The sequence below is a fragment of the Buteo buteo genome, chromosome 27 (assembly GCF_964188355.1).
Source record: "Buteo buteo chromosome 27, bButBut1.hap1.1, whole genome shotgun sequence".
NCBI classification, from domain to species: domain Eukaryota; kingdom Metazoa; phylum Chordata; class Aves; order Accipitriformes; family Accipitridae; genus Buteo; species Buteo buteo.
The window spans coordinates 5,275,811-5,290,864 of NC_134197.1; the positions used below are offsets into that span (position 1 = coordinate 5,275,811).

Here is a 15,054-nt window from a genome sequence, read left to right on the forward strand (position 1 = left end):
TCACAAACAAGCACTCTGGAAGTCAGGGAGCAGCTAAGATAATATCAGTCTCTCAAGGTGTAGATATTAGCCATAGCTGTATTTAAAATTATTTCTAATTGGAGTGTGATTCTGCATATTTGGTACCCTTATGCAAATGCAAAATGCAGAATGCAGATAAGGTTCTTAAAAAGAGACGTTCAGAATAGCATACACTTGGAAAACACAGAATGTGAAATCCAGAAGCAGTTGGTTGTTATTTTTCTCTATTCTGTAGGTTTTCTATTGACCCAAAGTGATCTGTTCCTCTATGAGCCTAAAGAGAAGACACAACCTCACTAGCATTCACTAACATTTTGGAGACCTACTCCGTGTGGACTGCTGGGGTTTGTGAATTAGCAAATGCTCTAAATGAATGCAATAAAAATAAATCAGAGATGCTGCATTGCAAGATGGGCTTTGTTAATTTATTTCTGACACAAATAGTTTAGTTTTAATTATTTATAATACTTCACAGTGCATTGGTAAATGTGCTGCAACATATTTTGTAAAAGTAATGAAGTCTTTGAAATAGCAAACCACAGTACAGCTGTCACACCCATTTGGTATGGTGGGGAGTGACCACTGCAGGCAGGGGAGAGGGAGAGGAAGGTAGCGTTTGCTTTAATTTGCTTGGGGTATGGCAACAACTGCACTCACAGACTTTGTGATCTGGACATCTTGTTTCTATTCACGCTGGCAGATGGAACTGGCACATCAGGTGCAATTCAGAGCTGAGAGCCTTGTGCTGGGGATTAGGCAAGTGTTTTGCTTATGAAAGGAGAGCTGCTGCTAGCCCTCCTAGCCCAAACTATGAAGCACACTCAGTGGCTGAATAAATCGGTGTCACACGTGCACATAGTAAGTAGAGAGAAGCAAGTAATACCAAGGCAGACGAGACAGTTGTACTGCTGGTTTTGGGGAAGACTAAACAGAGATAGCAAACACTGTAAATCGCTGAGCATATACGGGAATAAGAAGTTAGAAATTGCAAAGTCTGCACATTCTCTGGTTTCCTATTTTCAGATCATTGCCTGCTTTCTTAAGTTGGCATTGGGAAACAAATAAGGACCTGGGTTTGGAGGCAAAGTTACTTTAAATAACCCCAAATCTCTTTCATATGATTTTGCATGGGAACTAAGGAATAGAATTGTCTCTTTTCATGCAAGGATGAGGAAAAGAGTAGGGCAGTTGGGGAGGAGAAAAATAATCTTAAAAAGAGGCAAATATAATAATTTAATCTATGGTAAATACAAAAGAAATGAGCAGAATTATATTTTAATCCACATTTCAATTTATACAGAACCTGAAATTTCACTTTTGATTCTGACTCTGCTAGCTCCTATGAGTTTGTAAACACTAAAACCATTCCATTTTAATTTTCTGGGTTTTATTTTTAGTACTTTTTGTATGTTTGAAGTCATTAGCTATCTGAATAAAAAGCTAATATATGATATGACCTGCTCTGCATCCATGTGGAGGTAATGGAAGGTATGTAGTGTGGTGGAGGGATTGATACAACTTGCTTGAGGCAGTGAAAACAGTCATACAAGCACATCATGGAAGAAGTCTTATTTTTACCTTTCATGTGAAAAAAACCCTACCCCAAACACTCTCCTTTTCTCTGGGTCTGTTGTTGCACTGATAATAAAGTGCTAATGTCTTACCCTGGATTGGATGAAATGCTGGATTTGCACAGCTATTTATGATGTATGTTCTTTATCGTTTCTCTCCTGCTTTTACCTTGCTGTTTCACAGTATTGATATGTTCAACACTGGAAATAATGCAGAGAAATTAGTATCTTCTTTTTACCACTTTATGATATCAGAGTTATCAATATAAATAGAGATGCTATACAAAGGCAAATGAATTTACTATGGATTTATACATATGTAAATGTTTTACTTCTCAATAGTACTTGCTGCTCTTTGCTGCAGCAATCATGTTAATCTCTGATGATTTGGGGGAAGACCAGAAATATTAATGAATAGTGGAGCTTGAGTAGGTCCTAGGATCTTAGAATTTATGGAATAAGCTTTGCAGGCTACTTTATTCTAATGTCTTTCTCATGAAGCCACTTTCCTGGATTAACATGGGATGTAAAATACAAGCCTTGATCCTGATCCTGCAGAGACTTATTAATGGCCTTAATTTTATGCACTGATACTTCAGTAGGACTGTTCACAGTATGGAAGGGTAAGAACTTACACGAGACTTTGCAGAATTGAGGTTCAGAATGCTAATTTTGTCTTAGTCTTCTTTCTTGATTATAACAGTGCACTATTTTCAGGGACAATTGCCAGCTACCTCAATTACAGATAGCTACAGAGCAGCAGGTTGTTTCTGCATTGATCCTACAATCTCTGACTTTACAACCCTGGTATCATCCAGTCACTGAACCTACAGACAATGCTTATTCTTATTTTCTCTTATTCTCTTTTGCACCATGACAGAATTAATTACCCTTTGCTTCTGACAATTCCAGCAGCATAGCTGGATGCTGTCTCCTCTTCCTCCTTTTCCCTTCCACAGGAGCACTGAGTATTCATTCAAAAAAAAGAGAGGTGCTATCATACCCAAAGGTATCTCCTCCATCGAAAGTCTCACAGTGGGTTAATCTAAAACCTGTAATCAGAAAGAAGCAGTTGGCCTTGTAGTGCCCCTTCCTCTGCTGTCAGGGTCATGCCAGAAAGTTTCCTTCCTTACTGCATTACCTTCACCCCCTCACAGCATATGGAGATATTCTGAATCCAGCTAAAAAGGATGTATATGTTTTATTCCAGAAATAAGATTTTCCCAGTGTCTATACCATGTACAGAGTCCACTACATATCCTGATACTTCTCCCTATCACCCCTCCTCTCTTCAAGGACAGCAAGTTCCTACAAGGTCTTCTGTAATGATCATGCTTTCCTCTAGGCTTGTCATAGCAGACATTGTGTTCCTGCTTCCCTATTGTAAAATTGTTGAGATTTATATAAACAAAAGTAGCTGTCCCTGGTACACTGATGCATCCAAGTGATGTAAAGCTAAAATGTTACAGATAAGCCTGCAGTAGTTTTGTAGGGGTACCATGTAATGAGCCGATAAACCACACAGTTACTGCATTCTCAGATGTCATTTACTTTCTCCAGGGCAGGGAAAGCCAATATGGGGTGAGCAGTAATGGTCTCCAGCAACTATAAAAGCAAAATGAAAAGTGACACTTTTCAACTCAGCAAAAAATAAAAGTGAGCTCTACTTCTCCACTTCTCTGAACACTTGAGTTTTAGCTTCCAGCCAGGGCTGTCAGTTTAGACTAGACTCAGCAAAGTGAAAGCCTCTGCTGAAAGCATTATATCATCATCTTAATCTTTCTCCTCACTATTTCTTTCTTGTTAATTCATCTTTACTAGGCCTTTATTTACTTACTATCATACTTGTTTTGTTTCTTACACCTAAGGCATCCACAATGGTTTCCCCATATGGAAAAAAGGTTGGACCTTGATTTTAATGTAATAAGGATCAAGTTGTGCTATGTCTTAGAAGGGCACTTCTTGTTTGCCTGTAGTGAGAATAGCTGTGTCTATTCTGTAAAATTTCAAGTCCTGTTTTTTCTGCATGTGTACGTCAATATTACTGAGCTTCTTTCTCTGGGAAAAATAGTAACTGTTGAGAACCTCAGAGGAAGGGCTCATAGAAGTGTACAGTACTATTTATAGCAAATGTCTATTTCTTAGGTTTTGCTGAAAGCAGAACACTACCACTATCTTTAGAAATGTAAACTAATTTCTGGTCTGTTTCAAGAAATGAGTACAGAATCTCCCCCATGTTCTGCATATTTGTACTTTCATCACTACTGATTCTTCTACACCTGCTCACCAGCCCATTCCACCAATGCTCTGTGTCCAGGGTTTGGTTTTCTGTTCTGTCCTTTCACTTTCATCAGCTCAAGTGCAATATTCATATGATTTTTTGACTACCTCCAGATTCCATATTTAGAGCTTTCTCTTCTTCCTTGCTGTCGTCTCTATAAAGCCATCAAGTATGAGTATTTCTCATGCAGGTCTTAGACCAGTGACTGCTGTACAGTTTTTGGACCAGAACAGTGTTCTGTAGGTATAAAATAGTTCTAAGACAATCTCACTACCATTCCTTTTCTATTAGTTTTTTTTTTGCTTCCTTGTCTATACAGAACTATGGAGAGCTATAGCTTTTGGCCAGCAGATCTTCATCTGCTGGCTACTAACTGCTTGTACATTTGTCTTTTTGCAAAGGGTTAAGTTTCTTGAAACATACATACCCATCTTCGCTACTCTTCTCTTGTCTCCAAATCCTGCCTGTTTCCTACATTATTACCTAGTGACTTTGCTTGTATTTCCATATACAGGCTGTGTCCAAATGTGAAACATTTGCTAGACCTTCTCTATTAAAAAATAAATTAAATGGGATTATACCCCTATACAGAGGATTACCCACCCTCTGTCTGTCTCTTTGTTACTGTCATGTGTTGGATTAACTCTCTGTGTAGAGAACATTTTATGTATGCTTACTGTTACTGTAGGATATTATTTACCAAAGTTAATTTTGCTCGTACTACAGCACACTTGAAAGTAAACATGCAACTTTTAAAAGTGTATAGGGATCCTCCAGTGGGTAGTAATTTTAACTAAGTTATAAATGTTCAAGAAGTCCAGTCACACATTAAAGAGAGGACCAGAAATACCTTGCTAGACAAAGCTGGACTCAGATACAGCCATAATTAAACCACTGCTTGTTTCAGGGGTCTCATGAAAGGGCATCTGCTGATGCCTGTACAGGGTTTCTGTAGTAGTTTGTTTCAGTTCCAAAAGCTGGTCATAGTTCTGCCATCTCTCTTATTCGCATATCTGGCAGGCAGAACTCAAGATAACATTAGTGTAAAGGTTTCCAGCCTGTTACAAATGCAAGTCTTTTTGTTTCCTTCCCGTTTTACCCTTCCCACTCCTCTTGCCTGCACATGGTCAAAGAGTCAGGCGAGGACTTCATGTTTTTCTGTAGCATTGTGCTTCCTGAAAGTGGAGCCTGAGGCGCTTAAGATCTGCTGGACTCTAACCCCCAATCACACGCATGAAAACAATTCTGTTTGATTGCCTCAGGCACCCACCTTTTTTTCCTTTTTTATTTACTTACTTTTGAATTCATTCCCATATTGGAAATAATATGTACTTAATTTAAGAATGTACTATTACTGAAATAATTTTTTATATAAAAAGACAATTTCTAAAACTAAAAGCCGGAGAAAAATCAGATGCTCTGTTTCAACTCCACCATCTGACTTTTTATGAGCACCTTGCATCTAGCACTCACCAGAGTCAGGCTCTGAAAGAACAGAACAGGACAAAGATTTCAGAGAATGCTTACTAGGAAACCAATTCCCTATGTGTCAGTAGAAGACTGATAGTTTTCTGAGTACCTTAGCTCTCAGCCTTCATGACAACCTATCATCAATTTGTTAGTCTTTCAAGACCCAAACCATAGTATTCAAACACTTGACTGTTTCCCTGGGAAGCTAGCACAGCTAGAAATGTTTTACTGACCATTCTTGAAGGAAGTTTTCCATCTTGTTTGTTAAGTGGATGATGCTAAAAAAAACTTGAATCACCTATTAGTGAGCTGTTAAATACAGTGAAAGCAAATATACTCCCACGCACACATTTATTTTTCATGATCAGAGAAATACAACAGCCTGCGGTATAAGACATGCATGACTTCTATTCAGAAGAAAGGCAGGCAACTCTCTAACAACAGGTATGTAATTAGTAAAAGGCTGTATGTTTGAGAAAGAACTATTTCATTGTGGGTAAATCTTCAGGATTAGTGTGAGTAACAGTTAAATTCCTCAATTATATTGGAGTAGAGAAAGAGCTCAACAGATCCATGACACAATATAGAATATAGTTTGTTTCATCATGTAAGGATAAGAATTTGATGCAGTAGTTGCAAGGGGAATATGTAATTCCCTAAATCCTAATATTAAATGGTAGTTCCCTCTTTCTGTCAATATTCTTAAGATTATTGCTTCTCTGTCTCACCAAAAGTCCAATTTAGGAGTCACTGGGGTTTCTTAAAATTTAGGTCTTTTACTCACTGGAAGTTTAAGCCTAAAAGTTTCTAAGCAGTTCTTCATATTTTGGTGAGCTAACGTAGGATAAATGCATAATTTGATGTCTTTTCAGAAATAGACAATATTGTTTCTTTGTTTTATCCCAAACTTCTTAGACTCTTAAAGGACACTGTGCAGTGCTCTAAATTTTAGACAAACATATTTTTTTTCAGATTAAACTCTTACATGACGGGACTGTGTCCATCTCTATGTTCTTTCCTTCCTACATACAAAATATAACACAGGCATACTTCTGTGAATGAATGGGGGTCAGTAAGCTCAGCACTTGTGTGATTTACACAAGAGTCAGGTAATTTACACATTGAACCAGGTAATTAGTGCAATGTATCATAAAATCAGAATTCAGTTTTATTAGAGGTCATTAGCTATTTATGTAATATGTTAAAGAAATTATTACAATTGTGGCAATTTGGATCTACAGACAAAACCCTAGACTTAGTCTATGTATGCTTAAATTTATTTCCTTTCCATTAGTTATTTTGATATGTGGTATCTGCATTCTATTACATCAGGTGAATCAGAAGTGACTCCATGAATGACAAGTGAATTACTGTTTATTATAAAGTTTATGGCCTGTAATGTGTGTGGGTATATGAGTATTGGAATGAAGTGAAATGAAAGTCCTATATATAGATGTAAAACTATTTAATATTCTAACACAGAGTTGTCATGCAGTGAGAAAGCATAGCTTTCAGAAATCTATACCATTGTTTCAAAGAGAAGTATTAAAAATTCAAAACCAGGTATTCATTTATGGATCAATAAATAGCAGTCATATAGTTTTATGGCTATGTTTAATCTCACATATGTAAAATCTTCAGTGATATATGACCACTATTTATATGCATTTTAAGAGCTCTTCTACAAGAATGCTTAGCTTCCTTCCCTTGGGAGCTACACAGTTAAAAGGAAAATGAACATGAGAGCTTGGAAGAACAAATACATCCAAAGATGAAAAAATAATTTAAAAGTAACAAGTCATAGAGAAATCACACATACTGATCAAGCATAACATCAAGATTTTTATAAGCTGAAGGCTGTTGCTGTAACCCATGCAGGCCAGTTCAATCTAACAGGCTGTTAAAAACGACTCAAGAATTCTCCACTACGTGCTGCTTCTGCCCTCTTTTCCAGTGCTGCACTGCTCCTGCTTCAGTAGGCATTCCTATCTCTTGCTTGGAACACATCATGTGTTCATAACCTGCCTCTGAAATCTCTGCTTTCAAAAATTATCATAGCTGTTTTGGCAGAATACCCGTGCATATGATGTTGGCTGAATCTTGTTCTATTTTAAAGGAACAATAAGGAGAAATAAGGCACAACAACACAGTAATATCTCAGTCTGACCCCTGCTCTCAGATAACTTTTCCATCAAATTACTGACTTAGCCCAAGTTCCTTTTGGCAAATTCCTGTTTCATAGCCTTATCCATATCTGCTCTGTAATGAACCAACTTATGTTCCTGCAGTGGTTTCTTTGCAAGAGAGGAGATGTGTTTCCTTAAGGATGGGTTCAACTTCCAACTTTGGGAAGATACAGTTTCTGTCCTCTGGCAGAGATGGATTGTTGGTTTGACTCAATATAGTAATTCTTGCTTTTATAACATTTACTTATGATATGCTCACGTGGGGTTTCATGTTCCAGTTTTGACACATCTCATTTATATAACAGTTTCAAGTTCAAAGATGTCACGATTCTCTTTACAGATGAGGAAAGTGAAGCACTCTTAGATTATGTGAATCACAGAGGATGTCTGTATAAGACCTCTAATGAAATTTTTAAAGTCCTTCACTTTCAAGTCTGTGCTGCGTTCACTGGATATTTAAGCTATGGAAAATGTCCCCTTACCATTCAAGCCATGTGGATTAATATATAAGTCTTGTTTTAGATATTGCATCACTTATTAATTAACCCTAATATTATTTTTTCTGTGAGGTATATTGTGTCTTTGAGCATAGCACTTAGCAGAAGTTTTCCTCCTTCTGACCTTCTAAAGAATCTGTACTGAATAAAAAGGGAGAAAATGTTGAAGAATGCAAGCCATTAAAACTCTGCAGTTGTTTTCAATTTGTCTCTATTAAAAATATGCATACATTTTTAATTAGAATAAATGTTGACCTATAAAGATGACAAGAAACCTTCCAATTAAAACAAGCAAGAATAAGTAACTTGCCTCTTCTTGCATCTACTAAATTACAGGTTTGATAGATTATCATTCAGATTCCAGATATGTTAAATCCTTCACAGTCTAATAATCAACATACATATTGACAATGCTACTATTGTATAAGTAGGGAAAGATGACCTTGAGTTTTAAGCAAAAAATGAGATATGGGACTGATTAATTTGTTTAGAAAATTTTTTAACAAAAGTGTTGAACTAAGATTATTTTTTTCACTATATTTTCTAGTGACAATGATCTGAACTCTGTTGAAGTTTTTTTGCAATAACAGTGATTAGATTCCACCCTGTCCCCCTTAATTATAACAATAAATGTTAAATGTTTGCCTTGATTTATTAACTTTTGCCAGTTGTTTTTTTTTTAAATAGTCCATAAGATTTTTTTTTAAATTAAACTATGTGGAAAAACTGTATTTTTGTCAATTTTAAGGGGGAATAAATATTCTTTTCTTATGTCCCCAATAATTCATCTCATCATCTGTTGAGTAGGGATATGAATACCTAACTCATTGATTGCTGTGTCTAAGAATTATTTGTCTGGGAAGTTTAAAGATCCATGGATTTTAAGCCCTATGGACATATAATGAAGAGCATAAGGAACAGCATAAGGACCTGAGCTATGGCTCATACCCTGTTTTGATGAATATGTGCAATGAAAAGAGAATGGTTTGAGTAATCACTAAATTAACTCTGACTTTTCTAGAAAGAGCACCACAGGGTCTGGAGCTTCCTTCCCTTTGGCCCCAAGAAGAGGCAGAATAGATCTGGATTCTTTGCTTCAGTGAAGGCCAGATCTTTTGGCAAGGCGTTATCCACTGTGCTGGGGTTGTGAACCCAGCTCCTGGAATGGATTTGAACCTAACTTTTCCATAAAAAGGAGGGCTGAATATACTAACAGCTGACACAGACAGATAAATCCCATAATACTGTCGAACTCGACAGAAACTGTCCATTTTGTGCAAAAATACGTAAGCCCCAACACTGTCAAATGAAAGAGAGAATTTCATACTCTCTGTTCCCCACTGATATATGATTGGCTGTCATCTTATTTCATAGTTCAGGCAATTGAAACACTGTTTAAATGTGTATCATAAACCTATAGATGAGAACATTTCCCTACTGGATTTAAACTATTACCCCCAAAGGTGTTAAAGAAACCCTGCTGTGTGACGCTTTTTAAGATCAAGGGGCATTTTTGATGTTAATGCCTAGAAAAGGCAGATGAACACTAACAGCTGCTTATCCACAGGCTGGTGAATTGAATAGGGAAATACTTCTGTTCTGGAAGTCAGGTCTCCAGAGAAAAATGATAAATTATGAGCATCTATAAGTAAGAGTGATAGTCTCTAAGGATAGTTGAGCAAGGCTGATAATATAAAATATGTAAAACGTGGAAAATATTTAATACTTCTGTTTCTTTGCTCTAAAGAGTTGGAGGGGTTGTGTTAACAATATATACGGTGCTACCGTGCTCAGGCGTGCAGGAGAAAGGCAATATATTAATTCTCAAATCACTAGTTTGTGAAATGCGTTTCTGGTATCGAGGGATTTTCAGGACTGTTACATTGATAAGGAGTCAAGGGCAGTCTCCTCATGGGCTGGGATGGCTCTCTTGGGAGAAGAAAGAAATAGAAGAAAAGGAACAGCAGGCTAAGAGCTGGACAGTTTAGTGTTTCTTTGCTTCCAAATGCTGATTTTTATTTTTTTTTTTCAGCTCTTCAGTCTGCAACTATTTAAAGCTATCCAGCAGCTTCATTTCTGAGTTATCAGCACCCTCCTGAGTGCTGATGAATCAAGTTTGTAAAAAGGCATTCTATAGGAAGTCATGGTGTACAAGGAGAACCTTCCATGGGATAAACAAATTTTACATCATTCCTGTGGGACAGACAGAAAGAGAAGCTTTCCCTATAGACCTCAATAACAATGTTATGGTATGAAAGTCACTATGAGCAGAATACTTAGGAGGCCAGCAACAACACAGAGGAATATCTAAGATTCCAGCTCTTTTCCACTGTTTGATTACCCTAATAGAATAACCTTGAAATTTTGCTGGCTTTTTTATGCAAGGATCCCAAAGTAAAAGCCTGGAAGAAGGGAAGGTGCAACACCATCAAAAGGCTTAAGATGCACTTGTTATTCAGGTTTTACCATCAGGGCTCAGATCATGCAGAATTAGAACAATTGGAAGGAACTAAATATGCTCTCCTTTTCTGAAATCTCTTTGAAAGAGGGAGACAGCAAACATACCAGGTGTGTCCTGCCAGGTGACTTTCATGTGAGGGGAGTTTCTTTGCAGGCAGAAGTGCAATTTATTGCTTCCTGTACCAGGTTTAATGGAAGAAGACTGAGAAGCTATAACAAAAAAAAAAGAAAAAAAAGTATTGTTCCCCCCTAACTGGGCAGCTAGCTAAACTGAAAGTTCCAGTGGATTTTTTTTGGTTATAAAAAAAAGAAATAGATGACAGAGACAGCTATGTCTTTGATGCAATTTGGTTTTCTTACAAAAAAAAAAAAAAAAAAAAAAAAAAAAAGGAAAATTTCCTGCTCCTTGAATTTTCTGGTTGCCTAACAGAACATAATTATTTTCTACACTTACATTGTGTGAAACACATCACTTCAGTCTACCAGCCTCAAGGAACTGTAACCTCAACCATAACATTTTTATAACTTGACACATTTATAGCTTGAGAGAATTTTTTAAAACTGAAAACTGGGATTAAGATTGTAAATTCTTATAAAAGAAAGTTGATACTCAGTTACGTGTGGCTTTGTGATTGATGACTGGATCCTGCTCAGCTAATCTCAGTTTGCCAGTAAAGTCTTTATGATTAGGAGAATTTTAGGTCCTTTGAGTTTCAGTGCTAGATTCCTTAAAGCTGCTCAGGCTTCACTGGATAATTGCTGCATCTCTAGGGCATCACTTTAGGCCCAGGGAAACGTGGGATCTTCTTTAAAACGGTTATTGTACTTTTTGAAAGCTGTTTGTAATCTACAACATTAAGCAAAACAAAAGCAGAAACAGGAACAAATTATATCTAACATCTTGCTTGGCTCTGGAGGGCAGTTTTCTAGTCCACTGTCTGATATCCTATTTGCTGATGAAATTAGGGATAGGAGGAGAAAGCTATAATGAGACTTGGTGAGTTCTGACTTGATTTTCTAGCCTGTTTTTCCTTTCAGGTTAGGAACCATGTGTGGAAGATCTGTGGTTTTTAAATCGAAGTGAAGCCACAAAGCCTCCTGCCAGCAGAGTTCATTTCTCTGGTTGTGCTTAAAATGGTTCCTCTGTTGCACGCATGAATCAGCTTCCTCTGTGAAAGCAGTAGAAAGCTTGGCTCAAAAATAACTTATGTTGGTTTTGATGGAATAATTGTAGGCCACGATTCTTACAGCTATATTTCACAGCTTTTCTCCGAGGTTTCGCTGGCTTTCCCCCAGTCAGAAACTGCAGAACCTCACCATGCAGTTGTCACATGGATAGATTTTTGGCTGCTCAAAGCAGGAAGCTTTCCTGCACCTTGTCACATGCAGCCCGCAAGTTTGTTCAAAGGCAAATTTTGGTAAAATTGCACAAGAATTTAACTAGCACATAATAGTATAGTCCTCACTGGAAAAAAAATTGGTAGGGGTGTAGCATGTTCTGCTGTTGCTCAGTGGGAGACAGAAATTCCTGCCTGCCTTAGTCTTTGAGCTCTTGATTTAGAGAACTGGAATCCCTTCCAATATCATTTTTATGGCTAAACTTAGGCCCTCACCAGTCCAGGTACAGGTGCAAACACTTGAAATTAGAGGAACAGTAAGGGAGAATTAGAGCAGAGCTGCCCCACGCATTTTGCTGCCTGGAATATATTCTGCTCCCTCATGATTTTCACGGGGTTCAGGTTTTCAGTTTGGTAAGAACACTTTTGAGTGTTATTGTAATGACACTTTGAGCCATGTATTTTCTCCCTTACATTTCTTCTTTTCACTTAATCATCTCACTTCCTCCATTCTGTTGTCTTTGACGCTGCTGTATCCTTTGATAGTTTTTCCACTGTGCTTTTATACTTACTTTCCATTTGTTGTGTTTTCCTTTATTCTCTAACAACTATTTTTTCCTTTCTTATTCTCTCACTCCATTGCTATCATCATGCTTTTTCCCTTCCTGCATTCCTAAATTACCTATCATAGGTCGCTTATGCTTATTATTCCTGGTGTTTCTGCTATTATTTCTGTTAGTTCCTCTCATGAGATAAAACCATACTCATGCACTTATTCACATAGTTGCTTTTCTCTATCGAAGGTCACCCTCGCAAACATGCATCCCTATTAGACACGTGTAACTCTTCCTTCAAAGGGTCTTTCCTCTGATTCTCACATGCTCAGGACCTATTGCTGACTCCAGTGAGGCTTCACTTGTGTGCATCTACCCAGTGCAAAGGGGAAAGCCTGGGCAGAGAGTGGGAGCACAGCGATACCTGTGCCTTTACTTTCCCCTGGAGGTGTAATAAGCAATAGCAGAACAAGAACCAGCACATCACGCGAGTGATTGAAGCTAGGGATCCCTGAGCAAGATGACAGCAGCACTGAGGGATGTTGCTAGCAGGGATGGTGACTCCTGGTCCTGCAGGACTGGAAGAACAGTAAGGGAAAGGACTGAGTGACTGACTTTGCTCTCGCTGGCTTGCCTGTGGAGGGAGGCTCTTAGTTGCAGCCCAGCAGGTAAATGTCCTTAGTAAGACCCACCAACGGTTGGATTTGCATGTGTGGCCTTAAGCCTGGAGTCCAGCATTAAAGCAATACAAGATACTACAGCTTTTTTATGTCAGCAGAGACTCCCTTTGGAAAATACATTGTTTAAAGTATCATTCAACTGTAAAATAATCTAATGCTTGCATAAAGTAAACCTCATTGACTACCTTTTTAGCAAAAGCAGTTATTAATAAAATAGATGCTTTCTTGAAAAGCCTTTGAAACCTTGGGAAAACCCAGAACTCCTGCTGCCTGGAACTGTTCTTGAAACTGTTTTGTTCAGTCCGTCCTTTCTTTTTTCTTTCCTACCTGCTTTCTAGCCAGCATGTGCACTGAGAAGCAAGGGCTGATGCTGTGTGGTTGGACAGGCACAGCACCACTAAGGTTTCCCTTTTGCCTGAGGGAAACATGCACTAAAAGTCTGGAGAACTAGAAGTGAGGCGGTGGAGACAGCCTACTTTTTCATCTGAGCCAGTCGTTGGTGCTGCTGCTGAGTCTGCCCACTGTTCTTCCTGGGGAAGGGGCAAAAGTGCCTCTTTACTTGCTTACATTGATACTTCAGGGCTCTGCTGTCACCTGCGTGCAGAGTCATTTGCAAACAGACTGTATCGCTGGGGAGCAGAAATGTGTTTTTTTTTAAACCCTAAGCAGATTTATAGTCTGGTTTCCTGTCAGATCTTTGCATTTTCCTTCTCCGCCCCTCCCAGCCTCTGACACACTTTTTCTTACTTTCCGTGTCGCTCTTTGTTCATTCTGATGCCAGTGCACTTGCTTCCTTCATTCCCCGTTCTCCGTAAACTTTTGGCACTTTAGGGGCCAGGGGGTGTTTTGCTCCTTGTGTTTCCTTTACTTTTCGACAGCTGCAGAGCACAAATAACCTCTCCAAGACTCCTGGAGAGACGCTGACAATTGCATGGAGGCGATGTAGAGAGGTTCAGCCTGAAGCAAGACAGCCCGGTCACTCATGAGCACCCAAGGTAAGGAAAGCAGCTGTCAGATCAGCTCCACCTCACTGCCGGCTAGGACAGCACTTGACTCTAATCACTACAAGTCCCACTTTCACCTTTAACCTTTTTTGTGTTCATTTTCAAGAGTATGTTTCTTTGAAAATGATTGCATGCGCGCCTTCCTTGCCCTCCACAAGTCTCGTTGTACTTTGCGTGCACAGATACTTGGAGCTCGGGGTTCAGTGAAGTAAACAGGCTGTAGCTGGAGGTGCAAACGTGTTCTTAGAAAAGAAAGTGTGCACTGGGAAGGAGAGTTGAAGTGGAGGTCTAGAGAGGGGAGATGATAGGACTGATCATGAGCACTGATCTCCAGGGAATTTCTGGTTCTACCCATAGTCTGTTGTGCCCTAGCCTTTACTTTAAATCTCTTCACTGGGGTTTTATGCTTTCTGTTAACTAATAAAATCTTTCCTCTTTGTTGTTTTTTTTTTCTCTCTTATTTTGTTCTTCTCACTTCCTTTATTCTTTTCTCAACCCTAATGTATCTCTTATTATCTTTTTCACCATCTTTTTATGCCTGTTTTTCATCAAGCGTATTTTCTGTGACAAATGTTTCCTTTGTTCATTCCCTTCCTTTCCCTCCACCTTCTCTTTCTTGCCTGTGCAATAGACTGTACATCCTCCCCCATGTTCTAAATCTTTCTCTCCTTCCCCTCTGTCAGTTCCTTCTCTGTCTTGTGTTCCGCTTTCCCATTGCTCCTCTAGCTTCTCACATGCACTCCTACTTCATACTCCATCTGCTTTCTCATATACACATCATACATTGCTGCCTCACAAAGTTAATTTTGCATGCACAGTGGTGTTGCCTCTCCACTGGATTGGCCTTGCACACACATTCTGCTTTCCTGTCTGCCCCTTTCATGTACATGTGCAGGATTTGCATATTTGGAGGTTTGGGGATGCATCCCAAAATACAAGACCTTTATACTTGCACAGCTTCCTTCCAATTCTCAGACTCATATTTAGTCATTC

The 15,054-nt window shown here is 38.6% G+C and overlaps 1 protein-coding gene across 1 annotated transcript in view; it reads left to right on the forward strand.

The window, feature by feature from the left end:
- Positions 1-13,848: 13,848 nt before the first annotated feature.
- The window catches only part of CARD11 (caspase recruitment domain family member 11), a 48,103-nt gene continuing 46,897 nt past the window's right edge, over positions 13,849-15,054 (forward strand). Inside the window, exon 1 of the mRNA XM_075058526.1 lies at positions 13,849-14,052. Within this exon, the coding sequence (XP_074914627.1) occupies positions 14,040-14,052 (13 nt within the window). The 5' untranslated portion in view covers positions 13,849-14,039. The remainder of the gene's footprint in view (positions 14,053-15,054) is intronic.